This window comes from Phaenicophaeus curvirostris, chromosome 2 (genome assembly GCF_032191515.1).
Source record: "Phaenicophaeus curvirostris isolate KB17595 chromosome 2, BPBGC_Pcur_1.0, whole genome shotgun sequence".
Lineage (NCBI taxonomy): Eukaryota > Metazoa > Chordata > Aves > Cuculiformes > Cuculidae > Phaenicophaeus > Phaenicophaeus curvirostris.
This window is the reverse complement of record NC_091393.1, coordinates 110,909,540-110,932,408: the sequence shown is the minus strand read 5'-3', so window position 1 is coordinate 110,932,408 and position 22,869 is coordinate 110,909,540. Positions and strand designations below refer to the sequence as shown.

The following is a 22,869-nucleotide window of genomic DNA, read 5'->3' as shown; positions in this document are numbered from 1 at the left end:
ATTAATTAGTAGATTGCTAAAGCCCTGGGGCTCTGCTCCAGAGACTCACGTGAGTGTACCACCAGCTCTGTGCTGTATAAATTGTGCCTGTCTGGCAGAGCAGTCATGTGGGTCCTGCTGATATTGTAGAAGTCTTGTGAGAGAGGGGGACACAGGACAAAATTACACTGATTCCATGATTCCTGTGAGTGGACATGCTCACTGGCTTTCGTTTATCCTAAAGCTCATTTCTACAGCACAGCTCTGCTCATGCATGTGAACCAAAGTAAGGCAAGAATGGCTCGTTAATGCCTCAAAACAGGGACCAAAAGGAGATCAAGCCCTGTTCTTCAGTGGTTAAAATGTCAATCTGAATGTCCCATGCTTCTGACCCCACTGTAGCACATCCATGCCACACAAGCTGTACTTTTAGCTCACCAAACCTCTCCGCATTTCTGCTTCCCATGGCACAGCTCCCATCAGGTGCAATGACTTTCTCTTCCCAGGCAATATGTTTGGCCATGTATGTGGTCTGACTGACTCAGTGATATCAGAGCACTTCTAAAAACAAGTTGTTTTCACCAAACCACTCTCTGATAATCAAACAAAGCAAAGGGCGATCTAACTAGATCCACAACAGAAAAACGTGTAGCTGCCAAAGAACTGCTGTTATCTCTGGCATGGCTGGGTCACTGGGACATTTCACAGAAACAAAAATGTATTTCCTGTGTAGACCCAATTAAAATACCTCCAGGGAACTGTTTCATGTGCTCTTAAGACCTGAAGCCAAAGCTACCCAAATGGCTTGTAAGGAATGAGATTACTTCCCAGGGGCTGATGGAAAGCACCGAGCACCCTCTGCTGCTCTGATTAACATTAGGCTCAGGAGCAGCATGTGTCCTTGTAAATATCTGGCAGAAGGGTGTTCTGCCCTACTAGCGAGAGAGAGGCTACCTCCCACTGCCAGGAGCTCAGATAACACTGGAGGACACTGCAGGATTCAGCCCAGCAGTCCCTCCACAAGTGAAGCCACCAGCCTCTCCTGACTGACACATAAGGTTTGGAGAAGAGAGCACGATATCTGTTGTAAAAGTTCAGGTATACCTTTCTTCCTGGGTCTGACCAAGTTCCCTCTCCACAGCTGGGTCATCTTTACTTCAAAGGGAGGAGGACTTTGCTGCCCATGCACAGGTCTCTGGGGACAGATGGAGGCTTTGGGTTGCTCGCTATGCAGGTAATGTGACTTCAGTTGCTGTCTTGCTCATTTTCCATCTTGACCCTTGTTTTTCCTCTGTTTAACGCATCATTTTTTCATGTACTGCAGGATCTGGCTGCTTTTCTTGCTGTGCTGGCTGGGACAAGGGAGGCAGATGGCCCCCCCAGGTTGGTGAAACATGATAAAAGGATAGTGGGGAGAAGCAAGGATGAGAACCCAGCTATTTTGCTTGTAACAAGATGTGCCTTTTCTCTGCCCTCCAATCTCACTGGCTCATGTGCTCTATATGTGTTCCCACCAGGTTTTATAGAGAGCAGTTGCCGCTCCAGAATTTTTTGGATGAAACTGAATAAACTCTTGCTCCAGGGAAAGTTCTTCCAGCTGGAAATCAATGGTGAGTCACAAGTGGCTGCGCTGAGCATCATGAAGGCTGGGGAACCACCTAAGTGATCACAGTGTCTGTGATCTGGATGCTACTGCCATCTATGCAATAATTAGTAACTGACACCAAAGAACTTCCAGAACATGCTACCTCGACCTGGTCTCTCATACCTTAATTTGGCCACCACCCCTACAGATGAGTAAAGCTTGTATCTATGGCTGTGGTCCCCTCTGCCTCTTAAAACTAACAGGCTGTGGAAAGGAGAAAGGATAGTCTGAGGAGGATGGATTGACATTTAACTTTCATTCTTTTCTCTGCTGAGCCCTTAAACATGTGTAGCAAGGAAAACAAAGGTGACATTGCAGCTTGGATATGTCATGGACAGCACAAATGACAATGGCAGCATAGGCTGGATAATACTCAGAAAACACTCTCAATGAGTGCTGAGTGAGTGCTGCTGCAATTAAAGGATTTTTTTTAGAAAAATCCTTTTTATTTAACACTACAATGGAAATTAAATATCCTATTTCAGATTGAGCAAAGGGTTTCCATTTCACTGAGGAAAACAAAAATCTACTTAACTAAAATGAAAACCAGAAAATGTTCACATCAGATAGAGAAAACTATGTGATTTCACCCCAAACTAGATTTCTTTCTGTTGAGATCAGTCCACTTTTTTCTGGCTTTGGGTTTTCTTCAATTGATTTGGAGGCAGAACTGAAAAAGTCAAGTACAGCAAGAGTGTGGGGAGAAGTGATAGCATTTATGAGAGCAACTGATACCTCTGGAGAAAACAGAACAGCCTTCAGGCACAAAAAGGTTATTTGTTTCTTCCAGCTCTATCAGCTGGTCTCATAAAAGCTATTCCTTCTCCTTCCAAAATTCTTCTCACTTACCTCCTTAGTCTATCCTGGCTGCAAGGATACATCTACTGAAACAGCAGTTATTAGTGTTTGACACATAAAGATGAGCAACAAATCTAGAAATTACAATGGCAGCTAATTTAGCCTTATCTGTTTGTACAGATTCTTGTGTCTAACCTAAGACTAAAATAGTTCCTTAATCAAAGAGCTCAACATTAGCAGAATATCATGTTATTAACTCTACCAGCATCAGGAGCTGAGTGCAGCCAGCTCCCATCATGCCTGTTACTTAGCTTCCCCATAGGTTTAACAGCATGCAGCATCTTGACAAGCAGAGATGAGCAGCAAACATGACCAATTCATAGAAGTGCCCATCCAAAATGGGTCCATGACTACATCCCTTTACCAGAGTAAGCAGCAGCTTATCATGACTTGAGGATTTTTAGAAATGGATGGGCTTAGTAGCCCATAACCCTTTCCTAGAGAGAAAAACCAGGGAGGGAAAGGAGAATGTGATGTCTCAGAGAAACTCTCCATAATAGTTCTTCAAAGTGGCAGTGGCACAAGCTTCTGGACATAAAGAAATGGGAAGTTGAGTGAATATAACGTGTGAGCTTAGTCATGCCAGACTGTCTCATGCACTCTAGCACTTACCAGAACAGCTTCACCAGCTCCTTAATAATATACATCTCTAGAGGGCACCCAACACGAGAGGGACCCAGGAACACATTGCCCCATTACTTGCCCCGAACTTTCCATCCCACACATCATTCCCTTTTTCTATAGATCCTTATGTTGGCCCCATTCTGCTGGATGAGAAACTAGCATCTCGTTGTGGCTATGTCCTGTCAGAAGATGTGTGGGGCAATCCCATCTTCCGCGCATCAGCGCTTGGCTGTCACGTGGCCAATGAGGTAAGACTCAGAGAAGGGCTGAAAACAGCTTCAGACAATACAACCTCTCCAAAAAGACAAGATTGGGGTATTATGCAGCATTCCAATGACATGTTTGAGATCTCAAGGAATAGGGACTGAAGGAGTTAGTGTTGATGGTGCATAGAAATGAATAGGCAATGGCTCTCCTGTATGAGGTTTGTTCAGTGTGACTGACATGGGATTTCCTCTCTCCATGAAATGACATTTAGCCTAATGTTGCTGACTAGCTGCCAGTTCTCAAGCATATCCTTGTAGCTGCTGATTTGCCAGAGAGTTTCTTGAAAGCCTCTCTGGAAAGAAGTAGGCATCTGCTTGAAAAAGCAACATTTGCACTGTGATTCTGGCAGATCATTTCCTGGCTTAATTTGTGTGGTAATGTGCCTGTTAACACATGCCTAAGAACATAGATCACACACATCTATTAGACTCAGATTTGTCTCATATAACTTTAGCCACCTAAAAGATAATGTCTAGTCTAAACCAGTTTTTTAAGCTCCCACAATCGTCAATGGAGAGAAACAGGCATCCCTGGAAGGTGATTCACCCCTTCCTAAAACGTGTAGCCTGGATTTCTAATTTCTAAATGTTAGTTGAGGTGCAATGTATCTAGAAACAGAAAATATCAGAGCAGAAACTTCATTGCTTGTCCATGTTTAGTCTGGCTGGTCTTGGAAGCCCCACAGAAAAAATAAGGTAAAACTTTATAGGCAGAGGTTATGCTAACAAGAACAGGGGGTGTACAGTGTGCTTTGCAACAATCAGCATTTCCAGACTGGAAATTTCTCTGGAAAGGTTTTGCCTTTTTTTCTGTTGAAAAATATACACCCATGTCAGATAGAAGCACAGTCCATGGCTTCATGTTTGGCTGCTGGAGAGCTGAGGGACCAAGAGGACCTCTTAGTGTCAAGAGAGACGCTAAGTGGCATTTGTAAGACAGATGTGACCTACCAACTTTAAACTAAAAGACTTGGTAACTTTCCCTCCATGAGGAGGCACACAGAAGTCATGAATGGGAGGAATGTGTCCTACATGGTGAGGAAAGTCAGATCTTCGCCTGACTAGATGGTCCTTAATACTGTAGAAAGAATAGTGCTGAGACTTGATCTGTTGCAAAGGTTCTAAGTGCTACAACAATGTCTCTGGCTCAGAAAGCCCCTGAGTACAAGACACTCAAAATAGGGTAGTGTGTTGGGGGAACTGTCACTACAGCTATCAACCTGTTCTTATCCTTGTAAACCCCTCTTGGAAACAGGACACTAGGCTGAACAGTCCCATGCAGCCTTCCTAGGACCTTCTACACCATTTGTTGAACTGCCTGTTTTCCTTCCTAGGCAGATGAACTGTTTTCGTTGACCGTGAACATAAAGGTCTCCTCATTTTCAAGCATGAGGGCAGCTGTGACCTACATCTACCCTATGTACTGCTCCTACTCCTCCTGGGCTTCAAGAGAAATTGTGTGTGAAGAAAACTACATGGAGGTAAAAGTCTGCTCACTGAAGGCAAAGCTACATCTAAGCTCTCTGCCAGGCACAACAACCCTCAAAAATTCCTGTCAGAAGTTGGTCTCACACAATGTACCAGGCATAACAGCGACCTGCTGATATTCAGCAGAGGGTGTAAGTCTAGGTGCTTATTAGTAACACATTTGCACGTCATAGGTATTTTTCTTGAAATGAAATTCATTTAACTGTACAGATGATGCAAGTCAAGCCACTGCAAGCAAATCAGCAGCCAGGCAGGCTAACCTGTATAGTTCATGAGAGATTTACTTTTACACTGTAAAGTGATGCAGCACCTGTTAGAATGTCATCTTTATGTTTGAGATAATAAAGCCTGGAGTTCACAAAGCTGCATGCCTTCTGCATCACTCAGCTCACAGACATCGCTAGTGAGACAAAACCTGCCTCCGACTGGGTGGCACGATTTGTCTGTCCAGCCTGCTACCAGCATCTACACATTGATGTAGAAATAACACACTGAACTAAATAAACTTCACTGCCTTTTGTATGCACCTGTTAGAGACAGGACAAAGAAAGCCTATTTTTCCTACTAGGATTTCAGGCTATGTAGTCACATCTGGCTGCTGCAACACACCTAAACCATGGTGCAGATGTCTGGGCAAGCCCTGACTCCTAGATCAGTGCCCTCACTCTGCAACACATGCTGTTAAGCATTGCACTATTTCACCTACCTTAGGTATTGGGGATCCTGCATCTTCAGGTGTTCAGTCTACATGGGAGGAGGGAACCAGTCCTGTTAAAGTCAATAGCCTGCTTCCCCATACTTCCAGTGGAGAGACCCAGATGCCCGTGAAAGCCTCCAGAATGGCATCTAGTTTACAGCTTACTAGATATGAAACGGGATTTTTGAATTAGTTATGCACAAAGTATCCTCTCCACTGTACATGCACCACCATAAATGCCAGGGCTTTAGCCTTCATTTTAAGGCCACAGAAATTACCACTATCAAGAATCTCTTTGGAAACACTTTAATTACCTCCAGTGGATGTAAATTGCTAAATCCCAACAAACACTGGAGAAAAAATCCAAAATTCCTCTCTCTGCTCTCCATGCCTGTAATAATGCTGAAAATTTGTTTGTTCCTGAAGAATGTTCTCTGTGTCCCCAGGTGTCAGTGAGGACTGATGTCCCTGCAGTTTCAAATGACTACACTGTAGCGTGGATGTCAGCACTGCCAGAGGTATGAAGGGAAGCCTTTCCTGACTGTTCCTAGCCTGCCTCTTGTTGCTAAACTCATGAGTCATTCTTGGGGTATTGCTCCATCTCTGTCAAAAAAAAGTGGAGATGGCAAAGATGCCATCAAGTACTGGAAAGTCTCTCTAGTTTTCTTAGAGCTCTAGACTGAAAAAAAAACAATCTTTAGGTGGGAGAACAGAGCCATATGCTTGTTAAAGTAGTGGAAAGTGAGTTCAAGACAAACAAAAGTAGGTGGTTCTTCACACAATGGGTAGTGAATCTGTCAAATGCCTTGCCAAGAGATGCCGTGTCTGGTAGAAGTTTGCTTAATCTTAAAGAGAGACTGGAAAAATTGACCAAAGAGAAATCCAATAAGACATACAAAACACAAAGAAGCTACAGATAGCTTAGGAGTCCCTAAGCCGAAAATTATTTGAGGCTGGAAAGTATTAGGGAGAAATATATACACTTGTCCTGCTTTCATCGTGTCTTGCTTGTTTCCCGTGCACCTTTTTCCTTTTGAGACTCTATTCTAGACCTGCACAGACATTCCTCTCTTCTTATCTTTGACACAGTAAAGCTAAGTATTGTAAAAGGCAGTCTGTCATTTGGTCTCAGGACTGCTCCAGAAATCAACAGACATGAAACCAATCATTTTATTGACAGCACGGGCCTCTTGTCCAACAGAATTTGTTCAAGCCCACCAATCTAGGTTTCTTCCAGGCCTGCTAAAAAACTGTTTCTAAAGATGCCTTAAAGAGCTATAGAATTCTGTACCTGTATATATATAAAAAGGGTGGTTCTTGGCTAGAGTGGACTAGTAGTGTCCAGTGCCACTACAGTTAATCCAGCTTCTAACAGGAAAATAGATGCTACAATATTATATTTTTTTCGGAGACTTTGGTAGACTTAGATCTCATGCAGCTCATCTCTCTCTTGCAGATTCAAAATGTTGCATACCAGCAATGGCAACTGATGTTTGTTTCTCCATCAGGGAGAAAGAGAATAATGGTAAGCGATGCAGCAAAACTGGGCTACAGCTTCAATAATACACTGTCCCGTGTGTACCTCCGTGCGCCCTATCACAGCAACGAGTCTGACATCAGCGTGGTGAGTTGTTGCTCTCAGACACAAAACTATGCTGCTTCCACTGCCTTTCTAGGACATCACTTCTCTTTTTCTGTCTGCATCCCAACAGATCAGTGGTGTAACTATGAACATGGTGACTTCCACTTCCATGTACAGGCAGCGGTGGCTCCTTTTGCTGATTGACACGACTGTCTCCTGTCCCATTGGTAAGGATTTCTTCTTTGTTCACCAAAAATAACCACCAAAGGAGCTAGTAGAAAGCACAGTCTCTCCATTTCCATATGACCTACTCAGTAAGAAAAGAGGTTTACAAGCTGCCCTAAGAGCAAATGAGCTAAGAGTCCATGGCTTTAGTCCCAGATAAACATGTTCCCTGCTGCGATGCTATATTACTTGTATTCCCGGTGCAGTGTCGTGCCTTGTCTCTGGTTTCTCAAACACCCACGTTAGATGCGGGGAACTGGAGCCATGTAAAACTGCTGCAGAAGTGCCAGGGAGCCTCTCCTTAACTAACCCCACAGCTGGCTCTCCTCTGACATGTGACTCTAGACGGGGGGTGCAGCTTTGCATCTTTGGGACTCACATAGTACTTTTCTCTAGAGAGACAGAACTAGCCTGGCTTTTTGCAGAACAGTGGTGGCTGCACCTTCTGCCTCTCACACAACAGTATTAATTTGAATGATTGATGAGGAAGCGGGATGTTTTCAGTTGTCTTAATCCTTAAGCTAATACTTCAAGGAGAAGGCCCAAAGAGGCGGTTGTGCCCCATTCCTTTTGCCAGTAAGGCAAAGATCCTGGAACCAGAATGGCAACAGAGCAGGTAACTGGGAGCATGACTTAGTTCTTCTGAATAAATTAATTACTCAGCTGAAACTGATGATTCATGTCTACTTTGAACACCACAGTTTCTGTGACAAAATAGCCACCAGTTGGCTAATATCCTACAAGGTGATTTATTAGTGAAAGCTGTAAATATACTCTTGTGAAAAAGATTCAGGGAAAGAAAGCTGTTGCATAGTGAAGACTGACTGGAAATTCCAATTGCCTGGCCTTCTGGGACTGTCTATCTAACTCAACAGATGGCATCAGTTTCACTGATACCACTCTAACGTGGACTGTGCCAAGCATTATCCCCACATTAGTGGTTCAAGAATCCACCTTTCTGTCTAAAAACATTTTAATGGGAGTCGATGGCCAAGTCATAGTAAACCCGGAGGAGAAGAACTACTTACTGGAGCACAACGAGACACACATCAGAATAACTATCCCTATTGGAGCAGAAGGAGGCCAGCTAAAGGTTAGTATGAACCTTTCACATACTAATACATTTGAGGGCCTGCACCATGGAAGATGTTTCTAAATCATGTTCAATCCAAATCATTCCAAATAGTGACTGCTGCTTAAAATTCTTAGACGCAAGATATATTTGAAGACATAGGTGCTCCTTCTCTGTGTTTTGAAAGGACCTACTCAGAAACTAAGTATCTTTGATTATAAAACATGAGAGAAGCAAGAGACTGTCTTCTTAATAATCTATAACGTATCCTAATAAATTAAGAATTAAGGGATTCCTGGGCACTAGAGCTCAATTTTCTGTGCTGTTACATTCTGAATCTGGTCCTGGCAAAGGTCTGATCTGGGTCGATGAGCAGTTTCCTAGACAATTTACACGCAGGCAGCATGAGTTACCTTGGTACAGCCTCCCAACATGTTGTTTGGGTGCAGCCACTTGCTTTGGTCATAGTACCATCTATAATTTGAAGGTATAGAGGCAATGTCCAAAGAAACTGGCAATATTTTCACAATGCTCTTTACCAGTTACATTTGTGAAGATGATATTGGTGTGTCTATGACTTATCCTGTTCAGAAGTTCACTGTCTGGAGTATCAGTGGACACGTAGATCACTACGTGTATGTAACACCGGACAGACTCAGTCTGAAAAACTTCTGAAAGCACTGACAAACTTTCAGAGTGAACTGGGACAGAATGAGAAATGTGACTGGTAGTCTAGAGACTGGGAAAAAAATAAATGTAAATATGGTTGCTTACTAGACTTAATGAGGGCACATGCCCAATCCTGATACCTCCTTGAGAAACTCATCAGTACGTGAGCCAAACAAGGACCAGACAAGAGAGCCAAGCAAACAAACAAGATTCTGTAGCAAAATACATCCCAAACTATACTTCAATAACATTTTCTTTCTCTTTCTAGTGTAAGAATTCTAATCATATTCACTCATTCTTCTACTGAGCTATTGAGAATTAAGACTTAATTACAAATTTTATCTCCTAGAGCTCTGTATCTGGTGGCGTATATGGGGTCATTTACAGTATTGATTTGTTCTTGGAGCACACATGGATAGATGCAGACTGGCAAACAACGAAGTATACTGTCATGAAATCCGTTACCACACCTTTCATGCCACAAATACCAACTGTTACCAACAGTAAGTATTTTCTCTCAATTGCTTTTTCCAATCTTTTTCTTTTGCTGTGTTGCACATTTTTCCTTTTGACCTCTACTACATGCCTACATTCACCAGAACGTTCTCAGCTCCCGCTTCCAATTTGCTAGCCAAAGTCAAGATGCAAGGTATTCTTAAAAAAACCCAAATCTTAATGGATGTACCATTTATCACCTGTTGTTCTCAGATGAAATGAAAACTATCGCTGATAAGAACATGAACATTTCTTTCACACTATCAACCAGATTTTTCCAGTGAGCACTGGGATCCAAAAATAAAGATATGCATTATGCCATTATCACACTAGGGAGATCTGCCTTAGGACCACATTATTGATGGCATTTTCTCCCCAAAACTGCCTGCATTTGTTATCTTGGGATCATACTGAAATCACTGTGCCAGCCAGTGGTGCAGTAATATTTTTTTAATTATATTTTCCAATGCATTAAGACACTAAACATCTTTGGAGCTGTCTGGATAATTGGTACAGAAAGAAAAATGAGCCTTTTGGCATACATTTATGATAGCTTTACCATATTTTATGTGGCTGAACTAGATTCTAGGTTGCTTTATAGGAAAGTCACTGCACACATAGTGTACCTCTAGAAAGTTACTGAACCCGCTTGCTATAAAGTTGTATGTATTTGTTGTTAATCTCCTGCAGCTTGAAGCAATTCTCATGTACTCAGAGTATTTCAGATCTGACTAGAATGCATTAATCAGACCCATTAAGGAGATGGCTGTTGGCTAAGTTTCCTGGAACTTGAATGGGAGGCCACCCCAATTGTCTTCGTTACGTGATCCACATCAGCAGTGATTTGATGTTCTCTCCCTACAGATACTCTGCCAGAGGAAAGGCTATTTAATGTTGCATTTGGACACTTTCTTCCTGATGTCTCTCTGGTGGCAGTTGCAATAGGAAATGTGCCATTTACCCTGAGAGAAGCACAGCGTCATGGGTTTAGGATTTATGAAACTCCCTTTTCTAATAGAACGAAAGGGTTTACCCTGGAAGTCTCTTTTGATGATCCGTATGTTCTAAAGGAGGTAAGATACAACAGGTCACATCAGCAGCTGAGCGGAGGAGGCAGGACAGTCCCTTTTCAGAACATAGTCTGGCTTTTACTAACCAACAGCTGTTCCTTTAATATAAAGGTGTCAATGAGTCTGAGCTCATCTGAAGTAAGATTAGAGGCTTGTTTGTCCTTGCTTTCCTTAAGTCTCTGGGACACGTGATTATATAGTGTGAAACTTCCTTCATTGTCTGTCAGCAAGGCTAAGGTCTGAGAGCGTGCTTAGCAGGGAGAGGCTTGTCAAATCTCTCTTAAATGCTGTCCCTTGAAACAGAAATGCCTTGGAAAAATAAATCAGTTACTGCAGTAGTGCAAACACCATTTACCAGCACCTGGTAATTCCTGAACCTGCCATTTATGCAGAGCCCTGTGATCACTGGCACAGGCCAGGCACTGTAAAAGCACGTACAGACAGACTTAGGGTATTCTAAATGTAATTTTGTTAAGCTTCAGACCATTTCCAATCTAAACATTCAAACTCACAGAGGGAATCTTACCTCTCATTTTAGTCGGAGGATGCATAACTCTAAAGTCCCCTACCACTGTTTCGACTGAATCACGCAAAGCTGTGATGCTATTTTCTCTTACAAGGAAAAATGTTGTGAATGCACAGGATCAAAACTCATGCAAATAGTTTTCAGGCTGCAGTCAAACCACAGTTCAATTGCATTAAAGATTAAAGCAAGCAAAAAAATATCAGAAGTATTTTATTCAGGTTGAACAGCAGGTTTTACTTTGGGGCGCTTTTAGCGTAGTAAATGAGTATATTGAGAGTCATCTCTCATAGCATCTCTTTACATCTTCTGTCTTACTGATTACTCAGTCTCCTGGGTTCAGCCCATATTTTGAGTAAATAAGATTTGGACCCAGATCACCCTCTACGAGCTCTTTCACCAGTGGGCTATAGAGGAACCACCACTGTGTTCACTACTGCCTCCATCTTCTAACAGGCACTACAGTCTCCACATTTATGTTTGGCCAAAAAAGCTGTTGAATCCAATCCAGATTTCTGAATCATTTTAGGCCAACTGAAGCGATGTTTTTGGATGCTGAGCTTTTTGCAGAGGAGAGGAGGGTTCTGGAATAATTATTTAGTGCTGCTCAGGATATGCAATCCTGTCTGTGCTGGAAGCCGTTGCTACTGGAGCCTTACACTTCTCTCTTTTTCAGTATGTGAATAGAAATGAAACTAAATATACCCTCCTCATTAACTACACTCTAAGTGTGGGTCCGGAGATGACACTCTATTATCATTCTGCAGAGGTGGAGTGTGTGATTGCTGATATTGGTAAGCTTTCCCATGATATTAACTGGTTTACATCAACAGCATGGATCAGGTTTTCATTGAATTTGGTGAGAACGGCTTTAGGCTGAGGATGAGAGCTTTTGGGAAAACCCCACCCTTCAATAGCTCATTCTTGGTAACATAGCCAATTCGCTGCTTTTCTGATGGCAGCTTTTCTGCATACTGGCAAGACAGTCTGCCCTCGAGACACTGAGAGCAATAAAAACTAGTGTGTAAAAGAAGTTGGCTTTCAAACTCAGTGAACAAGATGCCTCATAACTTGAACATACATGTACTTTCAGACATTTCTATGAGTTTCAGTTCGTCCTCAAATGCAATTCTGCCTCTGTGTCCAGGGCAGAACTGAACCGACTCAAATAAATTGCTGTGAACTCCACAGACAGCATTTCTGTAAGCAGACAATCATGCACCAAGAGCAGCACTTAGCATGTTACTGAAACAATCAGGAGGTCTGATGATTGGTATTTTCTCGGACTTCTTAGATTTTGGATGCCGCAAAGCTCACAGTCTCCTCGCTGTCTCATTTTGTCTTTTAAATAGCTCTGAGTTCAACCTAAAGAAGGCTGACCCAAAATGCATAGCTCAGCTTGCCTTGCTGAATCAGGGAGCAGCCCTGGGAGGAAGCTGGTGGGCCACCACTAAAGCATGAGGATTCCCAATCCTACTGCCTGTGAGCTGTTACATCCACACTGCAGCCAAAGCCCTGCAGGCAATGCCAGTATTGCATGTAACAGTGCTGCTGCAGCGCCAGTGAAAATTCACCCATGACAGAAATCCCTGCCTGGGCCAAACATCATTGCTCAGAGCTTCTTTCATTGCTAACTCTTCATCCCATCTTCTTCCCACAGAAATACCAGAAGCAGCTGGTTCTTGTGATGAAGAAAACCTGTATCTAACCATTCCTACATTTGGCTTGCACCGGTATTGGGACCTGTATCTTGGTAACAAGCTCCTGAACCGGCACATCGTACTTACCAATGGGTATCTTGCAGCTACCAATTCCACACACCTTATCTTGCAAATACCTCTGTTTGCTGTGGGAATTATCTATGAGGTACGTGAACCGTATAGCAATGCCTTCTTTAAAGTACACAGGATGCTTTGCTCATACAGCCACAGTCCTCCAGCCACAGTTTGTAGTGCTGCAATATTAAACGTACTGGAAAACCTCCAGAGGGAAGGACTCTAAGCCAGTGCAAGTAAGACAAGAGGTATCAGACGTGGACCGTTCTGGTAATGCCATGTATTATGTAATCTGCAGTGCGAAGTTGTCTCTAAAAGACATGCACCAAGCCTTCAAAAACAAACTTCTCAGTATTTTTAGTAAGATGAGGCAAAATGTCCTATCTGCGCTGAGCCAGAAATAATATTTCAATATCGCTTTTATGAAAGAAGCTCTTTTAAAGGAACATTTTGTAGAAATGTTGAGACACGGCAGAGGAAAATTGATGCTGTAATGAACATGTGAACTATTCTACAATAATCAGCCAAAACTTTATCTCTGTGACAGTGACCAATTAATTTATACCAGAAAACTGCTCCTGTGTTGCATTAGGCTTGAGTCTTCACACTGACTTAACTCTTCTGACTTGTTAGTGTTCATGTGGCACAAGCTAAAGAGCAGAAGTTTGTACGTATGGATCATGTGCCTCTTCCATCACCTCCTTCACAGGAAGTGTCCTTTCAGAAAATTAAAGCAAGGTTTGATGTTGCCCTAAGGAAAGTGAGAACTATGGAGACCTTACAGATGTTCTCCGTTAGCTGCAATTTTAATTCTTCAGCATTTATAAGTAAGTTATACAAGTGATCAGTCAATATAAAGATCTGTGATTATTTCCTTGAGTTTATAACTAACTCTCTGATTTTCACAGTTTGCCACCCAGATGGTACCGTAATGGTATCTGCTCAAATGAAGACAGTTCCTGCTATTGATACGAGTAAAACCAAACTAAGGGATAGCTCTTGCAAGCCTAGAGACTATAACAAAGAACATGCCTTCTTCAAGTTCCATGTCACTACCTGTGGCACTTCAGTAAGGGTAAGCCTGTGGCCAAAGCAGATACATTTGCTGGAAGTCTGTCTCTCCTGTATTTTCTCTTTCCCCAGCTTCTGAGAAGATTAAATTTTAATGAGTTTCCCATATGCACAGTTTGAAGGTGATCACATTATTTATGAAAATGAAATCTCTTACGAGAAAGAGATTCTTCCAAGACAGAGCATTCCAACAATCACAAGAGATCCAGACTACAGGTAGGAGTTACAGCCCACTGACACTTCTCACCTTGGTACAGCTGCTGGAAAGTAAAAGTGAACACACAATCGCCCCTTTCTCCTATTTCAGACTAACAGTCTTGTGTTACTATCGAGCAAAAGAGACCCTAATGCTAGGTGCCTTCGCTAGTGATCCATCCATATCACCTTCCTTTGGCTCTGGTACGATGGTACCAAGATCAAATATTGCAGGTAAGCAATTCTCTTCCTCCATTTTATAAGCTTCTGTCACTCTTTCAGTTGTACTTTCCCTGCTTAAGACATGCCCTGCTCCCTACTGGAGAACCTCACTAACTTTTCCTTTTCTGCAGTACACAGAAGGATAAGACAAGCCCTGAATGTAGTTTCAAGAGTGTCCAAAGGTAAGTCTCCTCCTAAGAAAAATCAGAAAATTTCCAAAGATGTTTTAATTTAAATAAAATTAAATATCAACAAAAATCCCTTGGCATTTTCTTGAGATGAATCATTTGTGGAATTCTACGAGCCCAACATGGTCATACTCAAGCGACCCACGGAGCCTGTGTTTCTTGAAGTAGAGCTGAAAGACAGAAGCCCCAATGCCGAGTTATATCTGGAAAACTGCTGGGTGACCGGGTCTCTAGATTTCAACAGCACCCCAAGATGGATCATCACTGTGGATGGGCAAGTAGTTGTAGAAAAATCAATGCATTCATCGGAGAAACCTTGATTTCTTCTAGATCTGTTGATCTGTTCTCTCAAATAGGTGTGAGATTAATGACAGTGAGTATGTTGCAGAGTTCTGTCCAGTAGCTGTTAGCCCCAGGGTGAGACACCCTTCTCATTTCAAAAGGCTAGCAGTAAGAACACACAGACCTCGACTCAAACAGGTAAGTTTAAGTCAAAGACTTACCTCCAATTAATGGACCCTACCCTGTGAACTTCTTCAGACCACTTAAAAACAACCAGTTTAAACACCTTGTGTACTTAAAACCGAGCCAGAGTTCAGCCCAAGCAGCCTGACTCATACACAGATATAGTTTAGTTCTCCTAGTTAATCTTAAATCTGCTGTGTGACACAGTTTTGAGATTGGACTGGCTGGAGTGAAAAAGGGTTTGATATATAAAATTATTTTTATATAGTGTTTCTGACTTTTTATAGGGTCAGATTCGTAGCACTTCAGCTCAAAATGGCTAGAACAGAAAAGTGAACTTCAGTCCCCCACCTGCCCCAGGCAGTTACCTTCTCCTCACATCCCAGCCCAATGGGCAGGGAAGCAGAGGCATGTGGGTTTGGCCTTACACTTCTGAGGTTCTGTACTTCTCTAAGAAGTATAAAAAGAGCAAAGAGATCCCAGGACAGCCAGCTGAGAGTGCTGTGCTCCTACAGCACCTAGACTCTAGCACAGGTACTGATATGAGCCATGGCAGTACCCCTGCCTCATCAGCTTAAGTAACCACATAATTTTTTGACTTGGCCTTTCATAAGCAGTTCAACTCATGAACTTGCTAGAAATGAACATGATGCAATTCTGGCATGTGCTGCTTCCTAAGTGTGCAGCTGCATCTAGCACCAGATTAAGTTTCTGTCTAGCTTTCATACATAGTCTCACTGCAGCTCCTGAGGTTTTAACTTCTCCTGTCTCAGTCTCTCAGTTACTAAACTGCCCAATGGCTTCTTTGACACTAAATTTGAAATTCAAGGCTAGAAGGTGTCACATACAGGAGTTCAGATAAGTCTGTCTAATCAGCTGTGACTTCTGCAGAAGGTGGAAAAAAGACAAAATAGTGCTCTGAAAGGAGGGATTTTATATGGACCAAATGGTGCATTGTCTTCTTTTCAGGTGTATGTACACTGTCTGGTGGCAGCCTGCTCTCCTACCAAGACACCACCCAGCAGCCCCTGCAGAGGACAGTGCAGCTCAAGCAGGGAGAGAAAGGGTAGGTGTTTGGGGCAAAAAGAAACATTGCAAAGTACTCCTGACCTGATGTTTTTAAGGGATTTAGGACCTCTGGCTTTGGCATCTGAAATACCTTGACCACGGCTGATACTTTAATACATTAGCACTTGATGTGTGCAACAAGTATATATTCTTGAGGAACTACACAAATACACTCTGTATCGCTTTCAGCCTTTACAGGTCATGGTTCAGACAGTCTCCAGGGCTACGTACTCACAGGACCAGTCCGGATTGTTGATCCAGATCTAAGATGACTCATGTAAAGTGGATTTGGTAAGAACACCAGGTCTTGTGTACTCTGCTAGAGAGCTCACCATGCTTTGTGGCACAAGCAACGCATAACCTGTCCTTGAACACCTTAGAACAGTAAGCTGTTGGGCAAGAAGAAGGGAACAGACTGCGTTTGAAGTCTCCTGATCTAAGCTTGAGCCTGTAAGAGAGGGAAGGAGGAGAGCCACCTGCCAAGCCAAACACAGGTGGCTCTGGAGAAGATGCCAGCAGTAGAGCAGGGTATGTTGGAGTTGGGCTGTAGCGAGCAGTTTTGGAACCATATGTTATTTTAGCAGGTTTTCAATTGGACTGCCCCCAGCAGTCATCATCATTCAGCTGAAAGAAAATCAATCCAAAATTTTAATAAACAAACACTAAGGCACACATCACCACTATGTTAGACATTCTTTTGAAGGGTCCAAATCCTCCAAACTGTTAGGGTTTATCTTATAGCTTCATCCACCTTTGGGGAATCAGAACTATTTAGCTGTGTGCTCCAGCCTCACTCCTCACTTCACCCTGTGTGTGTGTCTCCAACAGCATCAGAAGGCTCTACTGTGCCAGCTGCTTTCTAAGTGGTGCAACTCGACACAGGAGCTACCTCTCTCAGGGACCACCAGAACTATCTTGCTAGAAGTGAGAAGACAAGACTGTGGGACTCGATACAGCACTACAGCGCTGGATAAGTGCTAGGGTCTGCAAAAAGGTTTAGTAAATGTTGTAACCTCTTGCCTTTCTGAAGTGGCTACAAAAGTAAACTTAACAGAAAATAACCCAAGGCTGCAAAATAACACTTTGTTTTTCTTCCAGCTGTTGAAATATGGACTTGCAGATCACTAAAAATTATTCCAGCCCTGATTATGGCTCCTTCTTGTAGTATTTCCTAAAGTGACTGCCAATCCTCCCATGTGAATGTTAAGTGCAAATCTGAAAAGTCAAATAAAAATACATAAAAAGTAATGCAAGAGCAGGACATCTCCTTGTTAATATGCAATATCAACCATCTAGTATACCAGCACTGGCTTCAAAGAGCCAAGCAATCTCCTACTTCAGATCTTCTCTACGTGCAACCCAATGACATACTTTTTCTTCCTCCCTATTAATGCAGAGTTTTGTCTACAACATGGAATCATGGAATCATAGAATAGTTTGGGTTGAAAGGGACCTTAAGGATGATCTCAATCCAACCCTTCCTGCCACGGGCAGGGACCCCTCCCACTGGATCAGGTTGCTCAAAGCCCTGTCCAGCCTGGCCTCAAACATTTCTGGGGATGGGGCAGCCACAGCTTCTCTGGGCAGCCTGTGCCTGTGCCTCATCATGTGCAAGGTGAAGAAATTCTTCCTTATATCTAATCTAATTCCACCCTCTTTCAGTTTAAAGCCATTACCCCTCTTCCTATCACTACACGTCCTAGTAAAAAGTCCCTCTCAAGGTTTCTTGTAGGCCCTCTTTATTTACTGGAAGGCCTCTATGAGGTGTCCCGAGAGCCTTCTCTTCTCCAGGCTGAACAACCCTAACTCTCCCAGCTTAGCTTCATAGGAGAGGTGCTCCAGCCCTGTGATCATCTTCAAGAACCTGCTCAGGACTCGATCCATCAGGTCCATGTCCTTCTTATGCTGGGGGCCCCACAGCTGAACACAGTACTCCAGGTACACACAAGGGTGCAGAAGAAGGAAAGAATTGCTTCCCTCAGTCCCTTGACCTGCTGGTTGCACTTCTTTCGATGCAGCCCAGGTTGTAGTTGGCTTTCTGGGCTCCAAGTACACACTGATGGATCCAGTTGAGCATCTTATCCACCAAGTCACCTGATTTTGTTTTCTGTGCCCACAGAAAATATTTTTTAAATAGAATAAAAATTAGAAGGGTTTTTTAGCTAGAGATCAAGGACAAACTAGACACATGACCACCTGTAATCACCCTCAGGATGTGCCTACACTGTAACTGAAGGTGTGCCTGCAGCACGAGTAGATGTTTGACAGCACTGAAGAGGAAGCAATTACACCGATGCCGGCTAATAATGCACACGTGTGCAGTCTCCAGTGGGTTTGCACAGCTCAGACAGCCTCTGTCCTACCTGCTGGCTAGGTTATACGTGCCAATTAGTGCGTTATACATGGCATGCCTCCCAAAAGCTGCAGTCATGCCTGTGATGATTGTTGAATAAATGCAGTCATAAGGTGTGTCTTCCAAAGGACTAATTTTGTGAAAAGGATCAGGGGGGTACTGGGTTCCCAAGACCCCCTTCAGCAGCAGCCTAGGAGATGCCTTTCTCTCTGCTGTATTAGCACTGCACTCTACTGTCCAGAACTAACACTGCACAGTCAAGCCAGATCACTGCTCCACACGTTTTCCAAGAGAGAGCATTCTCGCATTCTCCATTCCTAATGTTAATGGCAACAAACTCACCCTTTTAAGTTAACCTTCTGTTAATCTAAAAATAAGTCCTTTTGAAATTTTTAAACCTGGCATGAAGGTTAAATCACAATGACCAAATGTTAACGCCTCTTTTCCCAGCTCTCATGGGACACTAGTTCCACACAGATTAGCATCAGGTCTGGTGTGGCATCAGTAAGGTTCACTTGCAGTCTTGCAGAGCACATTCAGGCAGACTCCTCTGCAATAAGTGGGATGTCCCAGATCTTTCTCTTTCGGCCTGGGAAGCCAGGAATGGATCCAGCCATGTTTCATACCCATCTACCCACCACCCAGCAGATGGGGAGACCTTTCTCTCCTGTATAGGTTGGGAGGGAAAGGGAGAAAATGAGACATAGTTGCATTCCCATTTCCCCAAGCATTTCAGGTTCCCACATTCTCACAGACAAGCCAGAGAAATTCCACATTCTTCTCCTGTCTTGGCTGCTGTTCATAGCAGATGATGTTTCTCATGCTCAGTCGCACAAGTCTGCTAGGGTTAGGCATTCATTGTTTAGCTTTGAGGGTGTCTTTCCCTAGATGTGATTCAGACACACTATTGCATGGATTACTCCCCTCTCTCAGGCATTGCAGGTAGAAATTCAGCACCAAACTCATGCCATGGATTTGGGTTTTCAGGGCTATAGTCTTAAAAGTCTCTTTTGGATTAGGCTTTCAAGAACTACTTTGGTCATACCCCACAGTTGAACAGCCCTTCGTTATTCAGCCAGCATAGAGAAAAGCAGTTAGGAAGGTGCGAGAAATATGTTAAACACACAGATACAAGCACACAGTAGTCCCTGCACAAGCCCAGAAAGCCCTGAACCTTTTTCAGCCTTTTTCATAGGAGCAGGGGGCTCCTGACTTGAAACCTCCTCTTACAAAGTCTGTAGCAGGGTGGGACTAGCTGTTCCTGCCTGGGAGATGAAGACATCCTTCAGGTGCATTTCACGTGCTTATTGTACAACACAGAGATATGAATGATGAAAAGCCTGGTCGCTATGGGCTTTAAGGAAGTGCTGCTGTGAATTGCATCCAATCCCTCCCTGCTCACAGACTAAAGCGTTCCAACAAAGAAAATCTTGGAAATGGTTAATCTTCAGAAACAAACTGGAGCTCAACCCAAATGACCACAGCACGCTGCTAGGTGGGCCTCCACCTTGACCTGATCTCACAGCAAACTGCTTTCATTAAAAGCAGCCACCCCTTCCATCACGCATGAAAGCCACAGGCTGAGCTTAAATCTCTTCTATAGACTCAGCCTCAGCTTCTACTAGAAGAATTAGGCAGATCAACAATCAGCTGCCAGGACAAAAGTATATTACATTTCTACAATCAATCTTCAGCTCTGAACGTTGCTTTTGCCTCCTCCTGAACCCTTCTCTTTCTGATAGTCAAGGGAGAGCAGACCTGCATACCTGAGCTTGAATGTTACAGAGACATTCATCCCCCACAAATCTGATGTTCCTTCCACTACAAATTTTACTTTTACCATGGTTACCAACCAAATGTGACAGTGCAGAGCAATCCCCAGTTGTAACAGCCAGAGATTTTCATGGTTTTAATGCTGACTTAATGCTGACGGAAAACATGTGGAAGAGTAACGTGTTCTCGCCACTTGATGACCTGGCCCTTTCCCCTTGACGTGCTGCAGCTCTCCCTTTGGAATGGCTTTCCTTGTTCCCCACATTGCATCTCACATTAAACATACATGAAACACTTCTCATACTGCTCTGTGCCCTGCTAACCTGGGCTTTATCATCTTTTCCTACCTTTCTGCAAAAGCAAGAGAAAGGCTTTGGAACATTGCAGGTGGTGTGACAACTCCTCCTCCTCCTTTGTTGCAGTAGAAGGAAAAATAGGATACTGGGGAAAAGCATAGGGTGATGTTGCCATTCGTTACCCCATTCTCTAAGCAAGGAAGATCATAGAGATGGTTCTTGCAGATGCTTGAAGAAAAAACCTACAACATTAACACCACAGAAAGGACATGGATCTGTTAGAGGAAGTCCAGAGCAGATCATCAAAGATCATCACCTCCCATACAAGGACAGGCTGAGAGACTTGGACTTCTTTAGCCTGGAGAAGAGAAGGCTCTGGAAAACCTTACACCAGCCTTAAAGGGGGCCTAAAGAAAAGCTGTGGAGGAGCTCTTTATGAGGATACGTAGTGATAGAACAGGGGGTAATGGCTTTAGGCTGAAAGAGGGTAAATTTAAATTAAATATGAGGAAGAATTTTTTTACTGTGAGGGTGGTGAGGCACTGGCACAGGTTGCCAAGAGAAGTGGTGGAAGCCCCACCCCTGGAGGTGTTCTAGGCCAGGTTGGATGGGGCTTTGAGATACCTGATCCCGTGTCCCAGCCCATGGCAGGGGGTTGGAACTGGATGATCTTTAAGGTCCCTTCCAACCCAAACCATTCTATGGTTCAATGATTCTCAAATGCATTCAGGAAATTATGTATTTTTTGTAAGTTTAGAGGTACCAAATCACCATCTGAGAACACCTTTACTCATTGCCAAATTAATCCCAGCTATGTGAAACAAACTAAAAAGAGGGGTTGCCAGAGAAGGCAGTGTGACAGAAAGAGTCAAGGGCTTTTGGAGAGGTTTATAGGTAAGAAACCTTGGGAAAGCATTTGTGGATTATTAATGTCTGAAATATTCCTGCCAGAGCAAAAAGAGTCACTGTACATTAGCAGCAGGCACCTGCTGGACTTGCTGGTAGGACACCAGGACTTTGACCAGCAAACGCTTTTCATGGGCGATGGAGCAGGCAGACCTACACACTCCACAGACATTTGCCATTTTCAAGCAGAGAGAACCCCTCCAGCCCGGCAAAGGTGTAAGGCCACAGGACCTCTGCAGTGCGAAGCGTCCAAAGAACACAACCCCTGCTCCTTTTACAAGCCAAGAGTTTGTCTGAATTTCATGTGGAAACATTACATAAAACAAATTTTACTGCTCTCCATTAGACTCTTAATTCTTAAAGGATTATGAAAAGGAAAACTCACAGGACAAGGGGAGTTACTAGACACATCCTCCTCTTCAAATCTGGGGTTTTTTTTATATTGATAATGGTGGTTTATAGCCTTTCAACAGTCCTGAGCAAAAGAACAGTACACACACTATTTAATAATTTCAGACCAAAAATCCTGATTAGTCTGTGATGTAAAGCCAAAGAACTAAGTGACTCATGCACATGAAAGGAGAAAATGTGAGAACTTTACTGGCCAAAATTACCTTGAAAGAATTCCAATTTATGCCAAAATGCACCATGACAGTTTATCCTTTTGCAGCAGAGAGAAGGAAATACTGTGGAGAACCTGCTATAAAACTGCTTCTAGTCCAGCAAAATATTTCTGTGACAACAATGGATGCATCACAAACAAGCAATATTCACAAAGCAACACAAGCTTTGTTTTCTAGAATACGTATTTGCTGTTCATATTTTTTGTCCGTACCTTGCCAGTTAAACAGTTTCTGTGCAGAAACAGCCGTGACCTCTCAACTAAAATTTCACAGGCAGTGTTCAACTGCTCAGGTCTTTAATTTGCTTGGCATGGTAAGGTGGAACCATGTTCAGATCTAGCTCACCTTCTCACCATCAACCAAGAGTCAGTGTGATTTATTAGCTTTTGAGACTGAGCTGGTGTGAAATACGCCAAGTCCTTAAATTACCAGTGTTGTTTTCATAGAATCACTGGGTTGGAAAAGACCTCCGAAATCATTGAGTCCAACCATACGTGTCCACTTCTAAACCAGATCCCGGAGCACCTCTTCTACCCATCTTTTAAACTCCTCCGGGGATGAGGACTCAACCATCTCCCTGGGCAGCCATTCCAGTGCTTGATAACTCTTTTTTTTTTCAGAAGAAGCACTAAAATATAAAAATGGAAGCAAAGCACGTGCTTAATATATCCAGAAAAGCAAAAATTTATGCTTTTGGAAAAAAAAAAGTTATTGTTATGATATCACAGCCTGCTTTCCAAA

The 22,869-nt window shown here is 43.1% G+C and overlaps 1 protein-coding gene across 2 annotated transcripts; it reads left to right on the top strand.

The window, feature by feature from the left end:
- The first annotated feature begins 366 nt into the window (after positions 1-366).
- Positions 367-17,431, top strand: LOC138717139 (zona pellucida sperm-binding protein 2-like). 2 transcript variants are annotated; one of them, XM_069850455.1, is made up of 23 exons: positions 367-1,213; positions 1,304-1,362; positions 1,497-1,589; positions 3,227-3,354; positions 4,707-4,853; positions 6,004-6,075; positions 7,014-7,181; positions 7,270-7,366; positions 8,240-8,457; positions 9,455-9,608; positions 10,465-10,673; positions 11,870-11,987; positions 12,854-13,059; positions 13,678-13,795; positions 13,877-14,043; positions 14,155-14,255; positions 14,347-14,468; positions 14,588-14,638; positions 14,735-14,925; positions 15,008-15,124; positions 16,079-16,175; positions 16,367-16,468; positions 17,006-17,431. In XM_069850455.1, exons 1-22 carry the CDS (start codon positions 1,185-1,187, stop codon positions 16,447-16,449), a joined length of 2,745 nt encoding a protein of 914 aa, XP_069706556.1. In that variant the 5' UTR covers positions 367-1,184; the 3' UTR covers positions 16,450-16,468; positions 17,006-17,431. The 2 variants fall into 2 exon arrangements, with proteins under 2 accessions (XP_069706556.1, XP_069706557.1); XM_069850456.1 differs by lacking the exon at positions 1,304-1,362 and having other exon boundaries at positions 367-1,071.
- Positions 17,432-22,869: the final 5,438 nt, after the last annotated feature.